At 41.6% G+C, this 18,837-nt stretch overlaps 1 protein-coding gene across 2 annotated transcripts; it reads right to left on the bottom strand.

Moving 5' to 3' along the window:
* Nucleotides 1-9,346: 9,346 nt before the first annotated feature.
* Nucleotides 9,347-18,644, bottom strand: LOC133888589 (pumilio homolog 3-like). Of its 2 annotated transcripts, none has more exons than XM_062328886.1 (9): nucleotides 18,130-18,644; nucleotides 15,384-16,480; nucleotides 15,162-15,303; nucleotides 14,982-15,089; nucleotides 11,394-11,606; nucleotides 11,210-11,320; nucleotides 10,459-10,644; nucleotides 9,906-10,080; nucleotides 9,347-9,806 (listed from the first exon to the last, which is right to left on the bottom strand). In XM_062328886.1, the coding sequence occupies exons 1-9, from the start codon at nucleotides 18,361-18,363 to the stop codon at nucleotides 9,724-9,726; spliced, it is 2,349 nt and encodes a 782-aa protein (XP_062184870.1). In that variant the 5' UTR covers nucleotides 18,364-18,644; the 3' UTR covers nucleotides 9,347-9,723. The 2 variants fall into 2 exon arrangements, with proteins under 2 accessions (XP_062184870.1, XP_062184871.1); XM_062328887.1 differs by lacking the exon at nucleotides 18,130-18,644 and adding an exon at nucleotides 16,586-18,123.
* Between the last annotated feature and the right edge of the window lie 193 nt (nucleotides 18,645-18,837).

Genomic DNA, 18,837 nt, shown 5'->3' with positions numbered 1-18,837 from the left:
GTATTATTATCGATTTTTTAATCGGCAGTTATGATTATCACTATCGGCTCAAGAATCGGTATTGATATTCATTATCACTACCGATTTGATCTACAAACCGGTAGTGATAGTTTGTATTGGTTCTAGCTACGAACCGAAAATGATACTCAATCCCGAGGAAAAAATCAAAACTTAAATAGTCAAGCAATAATTTATCCAAGCTTTATATTACTAATCTCTAGAATCACTAGTTTAAATCATACAAATAATTAATTAAATCACTAATAATTCTTCGTCTACATCACTGTACACCAAAACAAAAGACACAGGCATGCGTTCAAAAGAACCCTAAAACTGTTGGTTTGCCATCGTCACAAAAAGCCATGTTGTGCGCATCTACCATGACCACTTAGGGTTGGCCACGACGATGAAAAAATAGTTGTCGTCGTCGTTGTCATCGTTGTTGTCGTCGTCGTCCTCCTCCTCCTCGCATCCACCTTCTCCTCATCCTCCTCTTCATCTGAGCTGCTCTGGAGCCTCTTGACCTTTGGCTTGTCAATGAAGTAGTCCTAAACATTGCCCTCGGAGGGGGACCCTGCTGATCCGGAGTTCGAGGACTACGCCTCATATGAGCTCTCCGGTGGCACTAGATCCTCGTCGTCGGACAAGGACGTAGGGGTTGGTGGTGTCGCCGAAGATGGTGATGGCGAAGGGGGTGGTGGAGTGGCTATCCAAAGTGGGAGATGGTGGTGGAGTTTCCATCGCGCGGTGGTGTCGGCGGTAGTGGAGGGGAGAGGGCAGAAGAGAGTGCACGCATGTGAGAGCGAGAGTGAGCTAAGTGATCAGCACTGGAGTTTAATTTAAAGAAATTTTTGAGAAGCTGAGTAGGCAGGAGCTTGAAGCCATACGGTTTTTAGGCTATCACTGTTGATTCATAATTACTAACTGGTAGTAATAGCCATTATCACTACCGATTATTGAAGGCATATCTTTTTATGAGTTGGTATCACTACCAATTTGTAACATGAACTGATAGTGATAAGTTGCTTATTATTGCTGGTTTATAATAAGACCCAGCAGTGATAACCATTATCACTGTCGGTTCTTCATGGCTTAACCTTTTATGTGCCCCTTGAGCTACCGGCAGTGATAAATTATCATTACCAGTTATAACAGTATCGGCACTAATAATAGGGCACAAATGATCCTTTCTGTTGTAGTGCATGAAAACTAGTGTAAGCAGACCTAGTGTTTTAGAATAATTTTTCTGTTGCGCACGGGAAGAATACTGGAGTTTCATAGATAAATATGGAAATTAAAATTTGCCTTTATTGTTGCTAATAACCATGTAAATTTCACACTATTTGCTAGTACTTGTATTTCCAGTGTTACCTAGACCCGTGTCTAATCTTTTTTTGTCGATTCAGATATCTCAAATCTGAGTCGGATTCCGAGTTGTATTTTACATGTCTAAATCTTTTTTTGCCAAATGGAACATCTGAATCCGAATTGGATTCCGACACCTGTGTCCGCGTCTAGTTAACATTGTGTTTCTCAACAGCTGAACTCCGAAACGAATAAATGGCATTAATGGGAGATGCAACAACTTTTGTGGTGGGTGCAAGTAATCTATAAACCTTGTAAAATGACGTTTGTGTGCAGCGTGGATTAACACTTCATGTTTTCTTCTTCTCACATGACACACGCTCAACAAGTATGGGCTCCAGGATGAAGGCTAAGGGCAAGGGCAGGCTGGCGATGTTGGAGCTAAGGATGCTCCTTCCCCGCGTTGAATGGGTACGTTCACCTGCGACTACTTGATGTGGGCAACAATAGCCGCTTGGTCACAGGAGAAACCTACATGGTATCGCGTGTCACTACTTTGCCACATTGGACTATCCATATCACCAATGCACCCCTAAAACAAATTTAGACTTGTTTGAGCATTTTTCGAGATATATGACTTGCTTGCACCCGCCGTGTGAGTTGTTATATCTTCATTGCAGTTTAAATAAATTTGGTTTTCTGCGTTATCGATAAGAAAAATAATGGAGATCTGATAAGCTAAATATAGTGAAACATAAATAAAATGTTGGCGTACGGGTATGGTGCCCCGTGATAAGGCATAAGGAAGGTGCCAAACCGGTGAGGACTCAAGGCCCCTATCTAGCACACCCTCAAATTGGTCTCCAAAGTAGGTCCCAAATTAGGGGATCTGGTGCTAAAAAAAATGAAATATTATAGATTTTAAAAAACACAAACTTGCAGGTGGGCCTCACAGCTAATAGCCGTGCGAGATTTTGTTACGGCGGCGGGAGAGCAATGCTTTCAAGTCTGCAAGTTGCGCGATGGCATGCATTTTAATATTTTGGGCTGATCATTCATGATATTTAGTCACTCTAAATGGATTGCTAGGCGCCGAGAAAGAGCGAAGATAGAACGTCGAATGTGGGTGGATAGTGGCTTCACCATATTTGCTTTCATATTTTTCTCAAACTTTGGAACGAATAAGAATACTTCTAATATGAAATAGGTTATGAAAAATATGGAGAAGATATAAAAATAATAAAACTGAAATGCAACTATGTTCTCAGTTAAAAATAATAGTTAAATTGTATGCATAGAGCAAAATGGTTTAATTTTCATCACGTTTAACAATTCATAGTATTTTGTTTCGGTCAAAAGTTACATCGTGTTTTAGCAACCAAAAAATACAGGTCATCCATAAATTTGGCAAATGGGAAATGACTAGAACCGTGAGGAATCTGCTGGAAAAAGAACCACCATTGGGCTTTTATAGGGTTCGGCATGGCCCAAATAGATAGTAATCTAGCCCAAGAGGTGCTCCACTTTGGGATACAAACATGCCAAGGATTGAAGGCAGGAACAAAGCTTCTTTCTCGTTCACAGCATTGTTAGAAGCCCTGCGTTGGTTTGTGAGTTGTGTATCTTCGTCCTTGGATTAATTTCCCTTTATTTTAAAACTGACACTTTTGATGACGGCGAAAAATGCCTCCGCTTTACTTTTTTTTCTAAACGAATAACCAGGGGATCTGTCTATTATATTAATAAAGAAGTAATTAAGCCCAAACGAGGAAGAGACCACTGTACCTTGAAAAAAGATGAGTATCTGCACGTTAGTCGCATTAAAAAAATTTACCTAATTCACAGAAAAAATGAGTATCTGCACCTTAGTCGCATTCAAAACTTGGACCTAAATCACAAAAAATGAGTATCTGCACCCAAGTATCTACACGTTTCTTAGCATAGAAATTGTTCACAAATGTATAGTTATTTTGTATGTGAACCCCATTAATTTCTTCAAATGAATTACTACGGTTGTTATCCTACAGTCTCATCGTTCACAAATGTCTACACCAAAATATTGCTCTTTTAATTTGCATCATCTTGCAAATTCACAGTAAACTGAGTCGCATCATGACTCCACTAGACTCTTGAGAGTAGACAAGAATTGATTGCATCCGTCATTTCTTATTCACGAGATAAAGTTTGCAACCCACAATCGCATATGGTGTTGATTTACTGGACTAACAACAAGAAACATGTCAAAAAGTATTTGACTCAAAAACAGTGCTACACCTTCTATAAATTGTGTACCACGAATGTACATATTGAGCCAACCAAAGATCATTCGTTGCTAGTAATTCTCTTAACTGCTGCTATATTGAGGCAACCAAAGATCATTCGTTGCTAGAATAGAACAACTGCTTTCTGCACATTGCAAAGCTTCTTTGATTTTAGCAAAATACCCAGTGCATATTATTCTTTTCTTAGTACGTAATATGTACATATTTATATATTCGCCAATGTTGCATGCACTTACAATAAGCTTAATTATTACCGATGATCCGTAAGTCAGTCAAGAATTAGCTTTCCATTATCTGTTTCTGGCAATCAATAATTGGTCAATTATGTGAACAAATCATACACGTCAGCATCATTATCAGCTCATTATTACTGATGTCTTCTTACTATTTGCGTTCTATCAGGTTAATCAGGTTCACCAAGAACAATGAAGATTGCGGTTTGTGCCGTTCTCATGCTCGTTATCATCAGCCATTGCATTGCATCAATGCTCCAGATGATGGCTGCAGAAAAGAATGTTGAGCGCTCAGGAGAGGGACAAGCGAAGGCAGGGTCAGCCAATACTGCCATGAACTATAAAATTTCTGATGCTACCGATGGAGGGGCGCGACATTGCATATCCCTGCAACAATTTATTCTCAAACAAACTACACACCACTGTCGTGCAAGCATCCTGGTCTAAGCCTTTAGAAGTATATGTTTCTCTCATGCCGTAGCTGTATCTTGCTCTCTGCATATGTATCAGCAACATAGAAGCTGCTTCGTCAGACGATGCTATGTGTGTAGCTTTACGTTATGAATAAATTTTCACAAAAGTGAGATATATTGTTTGGGCCAGTCAATTGAAAGACAAGAACTCTTTGAACATATTTTCACTCATGTCATCTTGGGGAAATGCCTTTTACTTGTTTAGGAAACCGACTGAGGATAAGTTTGGGAAGACGTGTATTTGCTGGCAAGGAAAGTTGCTGACCATATGTGGGAGGCTTAATTTGCTGAACACAAGTTTGAGTAATGTCCCTTTGTACATGATTTTCTTTCTTTAGACTGCCTATTACTTTAGGGCAAGATTGCTTTGGAAAGAAGACAGCGGTATTATTAACAAATACCACCTGATCAACTGGACAAGTGTATGGTGGAAGCTCGCTTGTTGGGGACGAAACAAGATAAAGGTAGAGGAGGTGATCAAGGAGGTAATTAAACGAGGCTTGGGAGGCTACGGAGGTATCTTGAGTGGGCGAAGTAGTGGTGGTAGCTGGAGGAAGGACCATGATGGGGCGAGAGGGAAGAAAGGTGTGTTGGATGATCTTCGATGGCGTAAGCAGGAGGATGAGCGTAAAATAAATCCTCTAAAATTGAACGACACTCCAAGGGAGGTTGCGGATGGCAAATCTAGTCAATTGAAGGAGGACAGTAGTAAGAAGATGGTGTTAGCACTAATCTTGACTAGTAGTTGTTTAGAGTCTTTGCAGAGTTAGTGTATGCATGGTCATGCACGTATGCGTAGCAGTACGTGTGTCCTAGAGTTTTGCATGCATGCATGTAGCTAGGTGTTAGCTAGTTGGTGTATCTACTAGTCAGCAAGTCTATTGTGCGGCTAGTGGACCTCAGGTGTCCAGGTGCTGAGGGAACCGGTTCCTCTTCCTCTGATGTGAACATCATAGGACAGTTATTGTTGACATGTAAGCCTCTTATACCTGGGTCTATATGTCAGTGATAACTGTCCTCTGACGTTATGTCAGACAAGCCCTGTCCGATGCTGAGCGCGTCGCAACAGCGTGGCTCATGGTCAGTTTAGAGTAGCGGTTCATGTGAATCGTGGATCACGGTCAGGTTAGTGCATGTATTAGTTGCTTAGGAATAGGACTTAGTGGTTAGCCGTGTGTTGGAGTCTTAGCTTGTAATCAGGTTTGTATTGTTATATAAAGAACAGAGAAAAGATATGAGTTATGTGTGCTGCGTCACCAAAACTATTTGTGTTGTCTAGTTGTGAGTGTGCATCCACCAGAGAGGCAAGGCAAGAAGAACCGTGTGTGTGTTTGTGCTAAACACCTGAGTGTGACACTATTACAAAATTAGTTATAAGTATCGACTAATTAGTATCAGTTTAGCAAAAACCGATACTGATAGAGTATCAGTGCCAGTTCATACCAAAATCAGATTATCCACACGTCCGTTCAGATAAAAACCGGCACTAATAAATAGCATCAGTGCCGTTTAGTATTAAAAATCAGCACTGATACTATCAGTGCCGGTTTTTAATACTAACTGGCACTGATGCCATGTCTGGACCCGAATAATTATTTCAGTCGGGTTTTGGCTCATTGCATCGGCCATCCGCGACTCTCTTCATCCTTATCTCTTCGCGTCGTGTCCAGCTCTCTCCCCATTCTCTCTCTCGCTCCTCCCCTCCCCATCTCCTTCTCCCTCCCACTGCCGGCATCCTCCCCTCCCCACCAACCTCCTCCCCTCCCAATCTCCTTCTCCCTCCCACCACTGGCCTCCTCCCCTCCCCATCGGCCTCCTCCCCTTGCCCCTCTCCACTGGCCTCCTCCCCTCGCGACTCCCCTCTTTCATCTCTCTCTCTCTCTCTCTATCTCTCTCTCTCTCTCTCTCTCTCTCTCTCTCTCTCTCTCTCTCTCGTGTCGGATCCAGGGGAGTGGCGGTTGAGCAGCGTCCGAGTGCGAGCGGCAGCCGAGCACGAGCAGCTACCGAGTGGTGGCTGAGCAGCGGCAGAGTGGCCGCCACGGAGGAGCAGAGCAAGCGTGCGGTGATTCTTATTCTTGATTGGGTTCTGTAATCTGTACTTGTTTGATGATGTGTGTTAGGCTTGACGATGCAATGGTATAGATGTTGAGGATGATAGTCCGAAGAGATTTTTCTGTCGTCAAATTGCGACTCGAATTGGTTGCCGTGGGCTTTTTTGTGGAGGCGGCCTTCGAGCCGCCGCATTTGCTGGTGTGCCCAGCAGTGCCGGCAGCAGTGATGATGGGAGCTACGGCGGGAGTGGCATTTGAGCCTGCTCGATTCCGAGTCAGCTCATATGCCTCTCCCGTCACCACCAATTTCCTCTTTTTTTATTATCTGAAAATACCAATAGTACCGGGTAGGAAATCAGCACTGATAGTTGCCAACTATCAGTGGCGAGTATTTTGTGCCGGTTGAAAAACCGACAGTGAAACCGATTTTCAACCGGCATTGTTAAGCCTTTTTTAGTAGTGTGAGAATGAGTTGATCAAGTGGATCAGCTCCAACAGACGGAAGAGATGAAATCTATCTTTGGTAGAGAAGGTAGATAGTACGGGAGAGAAGGATAGCATCTCTAAGGTGAAGGTTGATGGCAAGATCAAGGCACAAAGTAACATGCAAAGACATGGTGTCAAGGGCGGAACGTACAAAAAGGTTTGCGTAACAAGAAGATGGTAGGAGAGGAGAAATTAGGTTAATTTAGGGACGAAGCAAGGGAGGTCGAGTGATGGAGAGATGGGGGAGGTGGTCGAAAAGGAAGAGTTGAAGGAGGCGAGGGTGGAAGCGCTGGAGGTGGTTGATGTTGAGATGACAAATACTAGCATATCGGCGGGGCTGCAGGAGCAGTCTTGCTATAAACAATGAGAATCATAATTTGGAAGTGCCGGTGACTCAGGGAACTAGGCCTCTTGGATGTCCAGAGGCAGGAGTAACCCGATATTCTCTTTCTAGCTGAAACAAAATTGCCGCGATGAAAGATGGATGGTTTTAGATGAAAGTTGGGGTTAAAGAATATGTTGGTAAAAGATCCAGTAGGAAGAAGTGGTAGCTTGGCTCTTTTCTGCACTGGGGTTACAATTGAGTTATGGTAGATGGGTAGGATGCATATTTGATGCAAATGTAACAGGGGAAGATGGCATCAAATGGCGAGTGACAGGTACTTATGGTGAATCCAGGTCAGATAAGAAAGAGGAGACATGGAGGCTCATACATATTTTGCAAGTCCATAACGTCATTCAGCATGATTATGTTTGGGTGATTTTAATGAAATCATATGTGCTGATGAGAAGAAGGGAGGAGCTCCAAAGGCTCAAATCCTATGTGCCACAACTAACAAATCCTATGTGCCACAACTAATGAATCATGTCTCATCTTATTTCATGGAGCTTTTTAGCTCTAATGCAGGGACTCGCATGTAGGAATTGTTGGGGGTGGTGGATCAGAAAGTATCATCGGCAATGAATGAGACTCTGGTAACAGAGTTCAAGACTAAGGAGGTGAAGGCTGAGCAGTAGCTCAGTTGGTTAGTGCCTTCAGCAGAGAAAACGACCACCTGAGGCTGAGGCACACTAATTTATAGTACCTCCCTAAGAAATTTGTTTTAGCGAGTTTTCTAACTAGCCACAGTTTAGTACTCCCCTATCTTAAAATTAAAAAAAAATACTGAGCGGAGTCTTTCCTTGTGGCCGAAAAAAAAAAGGCTAAGGAGGTGAAGGCTGCACTGAACCATATTGGCGACTTCAAAGTATTGAGTTGCAGCACCAACCAACTCACCTAAAAATCTAGCTGATAGGGAAAAACATACGATTTACTTATACTTCAACACAAAATACCTTGTCCTGAAGGCATGCATGCCAGTAGCGGTGTCCGAGCGATATTGTCACTTGATGGGCAAACAAATCCAAAAAAGGTCCTATCAGTTTTGAATGGTGGACTGAGATTTTTTAAATAATATTATTTTAATAAAAAATTGCAAAAATATTAGCTAGTCAAATTCAAAAAATCACAGATATAGGTGCCTATGTCAGCACCGGGAGTGTTGACTCAGGACATGTTGGCATTTCGCGTGCTGGTATCCTACGTGGCTTTACGTGGCAATGGGGTCAGGGCCTGTCGGCACACCATGTGCTAACAGGTCCCCTAGCTCCACGTCACCATACAAGTTTCTTGCCGTAGCTCTACATGAATCCGGAGGGCCGACAAGCTTGAGCCAGTAAAACGCTTACGGTGCCGATGAGTGATCAAAACTCTAAGGTACTAGCGTACCACTTAGTACAATATAGGATCACTTCTTGATCTCCTCTCTAAGTAGCAACACTTAGTAACAACTCTCACTAATCCTATTAGTACTAATCACTGATTAATCTTATGTTTAAATACCTTGGATGCTCACTTTTAACACTTTAACGGTTTCAAAGTCTCCTTAAGCGTATGTGAGCTTCTCTGTATATCAGCACTATCAAACAACCGAGTAGGAAGTATATACAGTATCAACCCTTTAAACTAACCATTACTTCGATAGTTATATTTTTTGTAAATGCCCGATTATCTTTTACCAAAATTGACGCGCCCACACTCGTGAGGGCCGCTGCTTGTTCAGCGCCCACACCTCCCTACAGCAACCACACACGCGCCAATGTAAATTTGCGCCCACGCACAGCCGATTCCACTGCGGCTGGATCCTTTTCCAAGAATTTGGCACGCCGACAGTTCAGCGGTGCGCACTGGTCCGAATCCCAACAGCCCTAAGTGCCTGTCCGTGCTGTTCTGCAGAGCCAGCACAGAACCTCCTTTTTGACACCTGGAATAACCGTCACATGGTCGCAAAATCTACTCATGGCAACCTTCTGGGCACCCAACGATCAGGGATGGATCACCACCTGCTGGGTCACTTTCTTGGAGATCTCAATGTATCACGTCAGTACGGCCAAAGATGTTTTAGTGAATCGAGAGGAAACATACTGACGTTAGGGTTTAGGTCTCCCACGGCACAAAATCCGCATTACCAACGAAAGACCAGAAGCAACCATACAATAAACATTGCTGTGGACCAACAAAACTGGAGCTCAAAAGATTTTGCAACGGAATTCTGCCCACTTCAGAAACGCAAATATATTACACAGAACGCTTCACATACTGACGCTCATCTACCGAAAACTAACGCCCCAGCACAATGTACATCTATATATCCACTGTAAACTTGTACATGGCCAAAAGGATTTACAGTGCCAGAAACCTAATCCTCATCTAACTACCCGAGTACCTGAAAACACCTGATTATATACAGGCCACATAACTCCTCGATTCTCTGTAAGTACCATATCACACAATGTATCAGAACGAAACCTCCACATTTCTTGTGCCACCTGATGCTTGTATTGAGGCCAATGCTTAAAAAGGATTAGCGTCAACATCTGTACAGTTCGGTGATTGCTGATGTAGGCAATTCATGGACGCCAACCTTGCTCGTTTTTCTGAAATCAAATATAAATTTTAGAAATTGGAAGGCATCTGGTCCCGGGAAGAGTTATCACATTCTTTATATGTGATACACAAATTTGTTGCCTACGTACCTCCTGTAACAATTAGCTTCTCAACACGTGCAACAATATGCTTCCCATATGTGTAATTCTTCAGCTCATTCAAGTGCAACTTGATGCTTTTAAGGATCATCTCTAGGTACTTGTCATCACAAGTCTGAAGGACTCTCTGTACAACGTAGTTACCAAACTGATCTTTCATCAATTCCTGCAGGACATATGGGCAGTCATAATTAATGAATAAAGAAACTGTATCGTGATAGCTCCAAAATTTAAGTGCACAATCAAATTTGTTACACTACTCAAAAAAGAGCATAGCATACACGTTCTAACAGATTAAAACCAAGAACCAGGTGTATGCACACAGAACAAGTGTCACATTGAAGAAAGTCTAGCAACTTGTTGACCACCCAGAACACATTAACAATCTTTAAGTGTTTTTAAAAAGGAATACAGGGGCCAGCTAAAAATACGCATATATAGTCTTAGTGTATCACCACTTCAAATAAATAAATAGTCATAAAAGGTGGAATGGTTTGTCTAAGAAATACTGTGATGTACCAGCTTAGGGGGAAATAGGACAAACCTGAAATGTTTGACTAGAAGAAATGATCTCTCCAATAAGGCCATCACGTTCTTCAGGAGTTCCAAAAGCCAAACATTTCTCAATGACATTAGAAGCAAATTTCTGCTTGCTCAAGATCACCACTTGTCCAGAGAGCTTCTGAATAATGGATGAACGCTCTTCTGGCTTCCCGTGTTGCAGCACATGCTAACGAATGTTTAAAAAGGGTTCATCAAAAACCAAGCAAGTACAACAGAGGCAAAGGCGTTAAGATACAAAAGTACAAGCAACAGAAAAAAAATAGCTTCAGTATGCTCCAATGTCATAACATATGAAGTGTAAACAATCAACAGAACTAATCATCAAGACGAAGTTAGAATTCTTAGGACTCCCGATTGCTAATAGATTTTACAGTGAGCTCCACCACCTATACAACTAGTACTAACTCTGCGATACCAGTATGACCAGTAAAGACAAGCAACCAACCAGAATCCAACAGTAAGTTAAACCAAGGTTGCACACTTATAATATCTTTTACAAACTCTTCAACAATTACCCTCCAAGCTGATCAATGTTCAAAAAATCCACATTGCGTCAATTGGTCAAACCATCAGGGTCATTCAAAGTCTAATTGCAAAATGACTAATTTAATCATTTTGTTAACAATATTATATACTAGTGGGATGCCAAAGTGCTTGGGTCAATGTACCACGGAAACAGAAAGTTCAACTATTCCAATAAACACATACATAAATAGAACGAATTAACATACTTGAACAACATAGTTCCCAAATTTATCATCTGTCAAACGGAAGGTGTGTTGCACAATTTCATCCATGATAGCACTTTGAGTCGCTGGATCATGGCAATGCTCCAAAAGTCTCTGAAAAGTTCAGGTTACTAGTTACTACAGGGAATGTAACACCTTGTAACAAACAGAATGGTGCATTATGTACCTGAATAACTCTGCAGCCATATTGATGGGTACAAAGAACAAAGATTTGTGAAAGAATAGGCTCTATGACAAACGGAATGCGATCTTCAGGAACACACTCAATGCATTTTTGAATTACATGGTTACCATTCTGATCAGCAATACATTTGAGAACAAAATTCTTAAGCTCATGAACAATATCTATCTTCCGATCCATATCAACTACCTCCAAAACCTGCCAAATTTTGGACATTAGAATTTATTCCATGAAAGCACCAACGAGATATATCAAATTTCATTGGAAGTGTGCGGGGTCAACAGAAGAATTTAAGCCCATCGAAATCCATCCGACCCTAAATTATTGGATTAAAAAGGATGACAACAATTTAACCAAATGATATTTACCCTTAGATGGGAAGAATGAGATTCAAGCATGTGTGGTGGTAACTCATAAGATGGCTAGTCAAGAGTTAATATAAATTGAATTGGGAATGATAACCATGTTGGTAATGTAGCCCCAAGCTGAGAGCTCCAAGAATAATTTTAAATGGTTTCTTTCGTGTGTATGTAAATTCACTAACAAATTCCCACAGGATTACAAAATAATTATATTAACCTCCATCAGAAGTTCATATTGTCCTAGTAAACTGGACACTCATCAGTAAAGCACCACAAAAGGAGTAATGAATGGCATGCAATCACAACTGCAAGACCTAAACATAACCTCCTTATTTCAGGTTGAGAAATGTATGAGTTGGCCATCACCATGCCATTCCACATGGCCACAATGTCAACAGAAGATGAGAAATGAGGTCATGTCACCCATGATGGACCGACCCATCCTAAAGTGAAGCCAATCCTCAAACCAAGCAGGCCTGAAGCCAACTCGCGCTCCGCTAGATTAATCATTGGATTTTCCGATGATAGATCAGTAATGAGGGACATAAATCAGAGAGAACCATTCTCTCCAAGAAAAAACTGTCATTGTTGACACTAAAACATCCATAACAATTCAACGACAGATGAAATGCGGGGGCTGTCTGAGAATCTGGCCATGGAATTAACTTAGGAGGCACAGAACCACCATGGGAATCGCTACTAGAGTTAATGGTTCATTAGAAATTGCAATAGCACCAAAACAAAGTAGCATTGCAGAACAGGGGGGGGGGGGGGGGAGTGGATAATCAAAAATCATGACACATAAAAGACTGGCCAAAAAAACAAAAAAATACTGTTTGCTATTCCCAAATTAAATATGCAGCGTGTAAAAAATGAAATACACATGACTCAAAACTCACACCAATCACAGAAATTTGAACCCATAAGTGATAGCTATGTTGACCTTTGGCAGGCCAACATATGGAAATGACTTATGTACCTTATATAACCTATAATAGCTACACACATACACCAAAATTTGGTGCACAAGGAGCATTCAATGTATAAACACTGGATGCATCCAAAACAGGATCATGACCCATATTAAGATCCAAAGAAACAGTTTCATTTCTTACGGTTTAAGAAACAAAGCAATCTAAAAAGGAACTATTGCAAAAGAACTGTAACAAATAAATCATTAGCGTAACTGGCAGCCTTCGTGCATTACATTAAATGCAATAAATCATACTGAAATCAGATCAGATCTATTTATCTATGTTCTACACCTATACTGATTGGAGGCTCCTTAAGAGGGCGGCCCCACAACAATCCTGGGAAAGAACAAGCAAGCAGTTCCAACATTACTTTGGTTAATTGCATAAAACCTATGTATATAACATTTGGACACTCCTCTAGAAGCCCTAACATTAATCTACAAGAGAACAAGCTAAAAAACTCCACATTAATTGGGAAAAATAAAAGGAAATTTGGCAAAAGTTTCTGGATTAATTGCAATGTCGTCAAGCACCGCCCAGCTCCACCAAGGTGAGCAGCTCACCCAGCCTGCCGACCCTTTTATACAAATGCAGTCAAGCAAATCCTCCCTTTCATATGGGCAATCTTATGCAAAACATGCATGTGTGCATATGTCAGTTGCAGATTAGTGCTAGTTATTTCAAAATTGGTATTGATCGGATGACTGTGGACTTGATATATTTAACTCAGAATTGGTACATGCATTGTGCTACATACCTGGATGAAACCACATCTTTGGGGCTTACCAAAATTACAAAATACAGATATATGAGTTTGAATATCTTAAATAAGATCTTCAAGATGTCCAACAGTAATTGTAAACAAAATAAACTTCCGAACAGCCTCAAGCACCTGTGGTCCACAATGGGAGGGTGACATGCTTGTCGCTTGCGAAGCCTGAGGCTTCGTGAATCTCTTCAATAGGCATGTGTGAGAATAGATTGTAGGTCTAGCGTGCACCTTAGGGTGTGTGTGGATGTGCGTGTAGGGTGTGGTGTGCGTTTGAACGTGCATTCAGATACTACAGCTTGTACCCGAGTGTTGAGGCTTAAAAAAATAGTAATTGTAAACAAAATAGTTAGCAATTTATAGCATTATGTTTTGGTTCAATTTTTTTAAGTTCATACCTATGAACACAATCATTTGGATGGACATAATTTTAAGATTTAGTTCTAATTATATATATATATATATATATAGGGCACTGCTATTCTTAGCGTTGCGCTAAAAATAGCTATTTAACACCCCCAACAACCCAACCCCATCAACCGGTCCCGCAACTATAATTTCCAATTTATCGAGACCGTAAAATACGTATGACCATAAAAACCATTCCGCAACCGTAAATTCCAATTTATCGAGACTATAAAATACCTATATTTAACACCCCAACAAACCAACCCTGTCAACCAGTCCCACACCCGTAAAAAACATCCTGCAACCGTAAATTCCAATATATCGAGACCGTAAAATGCGTGTGACTGTAAAAACGACTCTTGACAATAAAAACTACACAATTTTTATTGTCAATAGTCTTTTTTGCGATTACAGAAGCCAGTTTTTAATGGTTGCGGAATGGTTTTTACGGTCATACACATTTTACGGTCTCGATAAATTGGAATTTACCATTGTGGAATAGTATTTATGGTTATACGCATTTTACGGTCTCGATAAATTGGAATTTACGGTTGCAGAATGGTTTTTATGGTCATACGCATTTTACGGTCTCGATAAATTGGAATTTACGGTTGCGGGATATTTTTTATAGGTGCAGGACATGTCGACGGGGTTGGGGTGTTAAATAGCTATTTTTAGCGCAGGGAGTAGAATAAAGAGTGTGTATATATATATATATGAGTGCGCAAAAAGTAGAATTAATAACTGCAAAATATAATGAAATTTTATATATATCAAAATTCAGAGAAAAATGGTAAACCTGCAAGTTTTGGAACAAGAAAAATGAAATTATGATTTTTTTTTTTCAAAATCCGGACTTATATTTGAAAGCAGCCCTTGCAGGCAATGCAAAACATGTTGCCCATGCCTGCACAGGTTGCTAGTATAACCAACAGAATAGGGCTTCATGACATTCACAGTATTTCACAAAAAGCACAGAGTTTGGAATGGTTACATGTTTAGATCACAGCTGTGAAGCATAGCAATGTAATATATACAAAACCTTTAACATTGAACTGACCTTCTGAACTACTCTGCAACCATACATCTGGAGGCTGAGTTCCAAAATGTGACTTTTGAGTTGATCTGCTAATTGGATTAACTGGCTTTCTGTAGCGAACTCAAAAAACTGTGAACAACATTCCAAATATCAGGATTACCCAAGAAGTACAAATAATTGAACTAGGACAGTTAGATATACCTTTTGGATCACATAATTGCCAAAAACATCAGTTGTTAGTGCAATTGCATTGGATAATATCTCTGGGAAGATTTCCTCCCTGTCATCGCCTGATGCATTTTCTAGTTTTTGTTGAATAAACCGGCTTCCATATTGATCCATACTGCATTAGATTAGAAATTAATGAAATGAAGAGAACTTGAATGGGAAAACATTAACTGCAGAATGAAAGAGAAGGCTTGCCTAACTTCCTTTACGCGGCCCACTACATCAACCAACTCCACTGAATCAGCCCCATTTCTATCTGCATTATCCAAAGATAGCACTTCCAGGTAGTTTGCTACTGTGCTATCATGATAGACATGTGGTCCCGTATTTCTACCAGTCGCCTTTTTATTGAAAGGGAAGAACTGTGATTGCCGATCACCATGAGATGGAATGGTCCCTGAGTTTGGACGAAAATGGGATCCTGATCTTTGCATTCTTGAATAGGGAAAACAAGGCTCATCATGATAGAACCTGCTATCGTTATATGAGAGGCCAGATGCTGGTTGAAAGAGACTATCACCCTGCAGATATTGATGAGCATAAAGATCCTCACGGAATGCCTTTTGATTCCTAACCAAATCCAAGTCTGTAATGCTGTTGTATCTATTGCTCCTGGGGTTGATCATATTTGTCATAGTTGCATTGCGAAAAAGATTGGCCTCTCTGTGCAAGTTGCCCGATCGCATCATAGCAAGCTGTTCAGCAACAGATAAGTGATCGGCATCCTTGATGTGATGGCGACTAATCCTTGAAGCATTGGAACCATCTAATGTACTGGTCTGCCTGCGTAAAATACCATCTCCACATATTGGCAGCGGACGCACATTGAAACGCTCAGACCTAGGTGTGCAAAAATCATTAGCAGCCAAAGCAGATCGGTTATCATCACCAATCTTAGTGGAGAAATCTCTTCGACGTTTGAGTATTTCATCTAGTAACTCTTCCTCATGATTCCTTTCATCCATTACTGCAGCATTAGACAGCCTCAATCCAGATAAAGCATCTGAAAGATCAGAATCAGAGACATAGGAAGCATTAAGGTCCCTACTGCCATAAGGATTCATCTTTTCCATGTTCGACACGAAACGGTTCTGGACATGCCTGCGAAATTCAGCACTGTCCATTTCCACATCTGTCCAAAGGGAGCCCATATCAAATGCAGTGTAGTTCGTGGTTGCACCAACACTATGAACTCTGCTCGGTCCAAATTGCCATTCATCCAACTCTCCCGTACCATTAAGCAGGAGGCCCGGTGGTCCCACAGATAATGATGCAGAATTACCAAAATGCTCCTGAAGCAAAAAAAAAAAAGAAAGAAAGAAAGAAAAAAAGAAGGCCCAAAGTTATTATGAATGCATACATATTGAAAAAGCTATAGTGGTAAATTGTTGTATCACCTGGGGTGTGATTGGCAAACCTGAATAGAACCAAAGCTTTTTCCAACAATTTGCAAAGAAAAATAAAAACAACCGAGGTGTCCAAAAAAATCCAAACCATGGAAGAGATAGGAGGCACTAAAAACATTTTTGGGTACAAATAAAATAATAAAAGTACACAAACATAATATTGACCGGGTCAGCTGCATGGCCACACCACGACAATTGCAAAAATTTGCATGTAGAATGGAAGTTCAGTTAAAAGCAATACGGAACTTGCAAGTGATTTCCTTCCTGCATTATGCAACATAAAATTGTCTCCATGCGTGGGTTAGTACTGGTGTAAAGCCTTAAAGAAGCACGAACAATAAACAACTGAGTGTCCTTGCCAGGGTGGCAAGGTAAGTCACTTCCCATGTGTGACGATGCTTATTGAGCAATTAGGCAACCAATTGTCTTAAAAAGCAACAAATTCGTCACGAATAAAAAAGTAGCATAAAATAGGAAAAGAACAATTTGGGCCTTCCGTTTGGGCCCATACCCCTACCCTTATTTCTTGCTCCATAGACCAAACACCAACAAACCAGACGCCACCCCACTCTCCTCTCCCGTTGTATCTCCCACTCAATCTCCGTGTCTTACGCAAAATAATCAGTTTCTAAAAATGAAGACAGACAAACAGGTATCTACTAGTGTAAAGCCACATTAAGAACCATAATTGTCCAACCAGATGAAAAAGCGCATCTCTTGCAACATGGAAGAGATTTTTTTCCTAAAATTAATTACAACACATATCTCGGTGAGTTATAATCCACCATCTGAAGTTCTGGACATGGCAAGTGGACACAGAAAACACAATTCTTAGGTGACGACAATCTAGATAATAGAAAACATTATGAGCAACATGCGGCTTCCAATCTCTCTAATACTGATTTATGTATACTCAAGTATCTCATGCCAACGCGTCTCAGGCAAACCCAAATTTTACAAGAAAGAAAAAACAAAATTTTAGCAACATGACCTTAGATCGAATCATTGCAGTTCTCGGATACTCAACAGAAGAATTTGCAACGGAAATCCTAAAGCAACAACATAAGCCAAACATGATAAAGTCACACAGATCGCATCGAAGATAACAACGCTCCTGATCAGACATCACTTCATCCAAGCATCTAAAAGACAAAAAAAAAACAACACATGCAAGAACTGACGGGACGAGGCTCACCTACACCGTAAAACTACATACATGTTCAGTATTGGAAACCAAAAAAGCGATGAAGGTGAATACTTTCACGTTTCAGCCAACTTCGTTGCGCACACAGACCCTAACAATTCGATTTAAATCCGTAAAACCCCCAATCCGAACCCACCCATCAAAGAACAGAACTAAAAAAAATATAAATAACCCAAGAAGCAACTCACACCTGCATATGTAATCTCTATAATGTCACAACGATCTATAAGACTAGAGCAACCTCACCGAAGCAGAAATCTCAAAACCAAACCCACACCAACCGATCGAATCTACATATGAACAAACCCACAACCTCGATTAGAACCCTCACCTGCGCGGCGGCCCCGCGCTGCCTGCTGACCTCGTCGAGCCTCGCGCCGAGCCCGAGCCCGTCCATCCCTGAGAAGAACGACGCCCCATCGCCGCCGAACAGCCCCTCCGCCGCCGCCGCGCTCCCCTCCATTGTCGGCGGCGCGCTGCCGCTGCGCAACGGGTCCCACCCTCGCCGCGCGTCCCAGCCCTCCTCCGCGTGCTCCCCGCCGCCGCCGTCACCGAACGGAGCCATCTCCTCCTCCGCCTCCGCCTCTCGCCCCAACCCGCTCGCGCGCGCTCGCGAAAAATTGGGTTTGCGTTTGAACGAAACCGACCGCACGGGCCGCGCGGAAAAAGGGGTGCGCGGGTGGCGGCGGCTTTTAGGGTTAGGGTTTTTTCGGGGTTTTGGGCTCGGGTTTTAGAGGTGGCGGGAGGGTTTCCAGGAATCGGATTTGGTGCCGCTGCTTTCAGCTAAATACGGCGGATGGGAATGCGATTCTGCGGTTCGTTTAAACGGGAGGAATAAAGGATAGAGAGGAGACGAGAAGGGATTCGAACCTGGGGTTTCCATTTTTGGGGTTCGGGGTGTTGGAACGTCTCCTAACGACGTACCCGGTTGTCAGTGGCATTAACCTAAGCTGAGGGTGGTAAATGGGAAGAAGATGAAAAGGATACCTTCAGGGCTGTGATTGGTTGACAAATCTCATTACCTGGCTCGGGTGATGCA

The sequence above is a fragment of the Phragmites australis genome, chromosome 13 (assembly GCF_958298935.1).
Source record: "Phragmites australis chromosome 13, lpPhrAust1.1, whole genome shotgun sequence".
Classification (NCBI taxonomy): Eukaryota; Viridiplantae; Streptophyta; class Magnoliopsida; order Poales; family Poaceae; genus Phragmites; species Phragmites australis.
The sequence above is the reverse complement of the archived record's forward strand: the minus strand, read 5'-3'. Positions and strand labels throughout refer to the sequence as shown.

Coding starts and splice junctions, on each gene's coding strand:
- LOC133888589 (XM_062328886.1), bottom strand. CDS start 18,363: ATGGCTCCGTTCGGTGACGGCGGCGGCGGGGAGCACGCGGAGGAGGGC. Junction 11,607..14,981: donor GTTGCAGAGTAGTTCAGAAG/GTCAGTTCAATG, acceptor AAAATTTGGCAG/GTTTTGGAGGTAGTTGATAT. Junction 9,807..9,905: donor GAAGCTAATTGTTACAGGAG/GTACGTAGGCAA, acceptor ATTTGATTTCAG/AAAAACGAGCAAGGTTGGCG.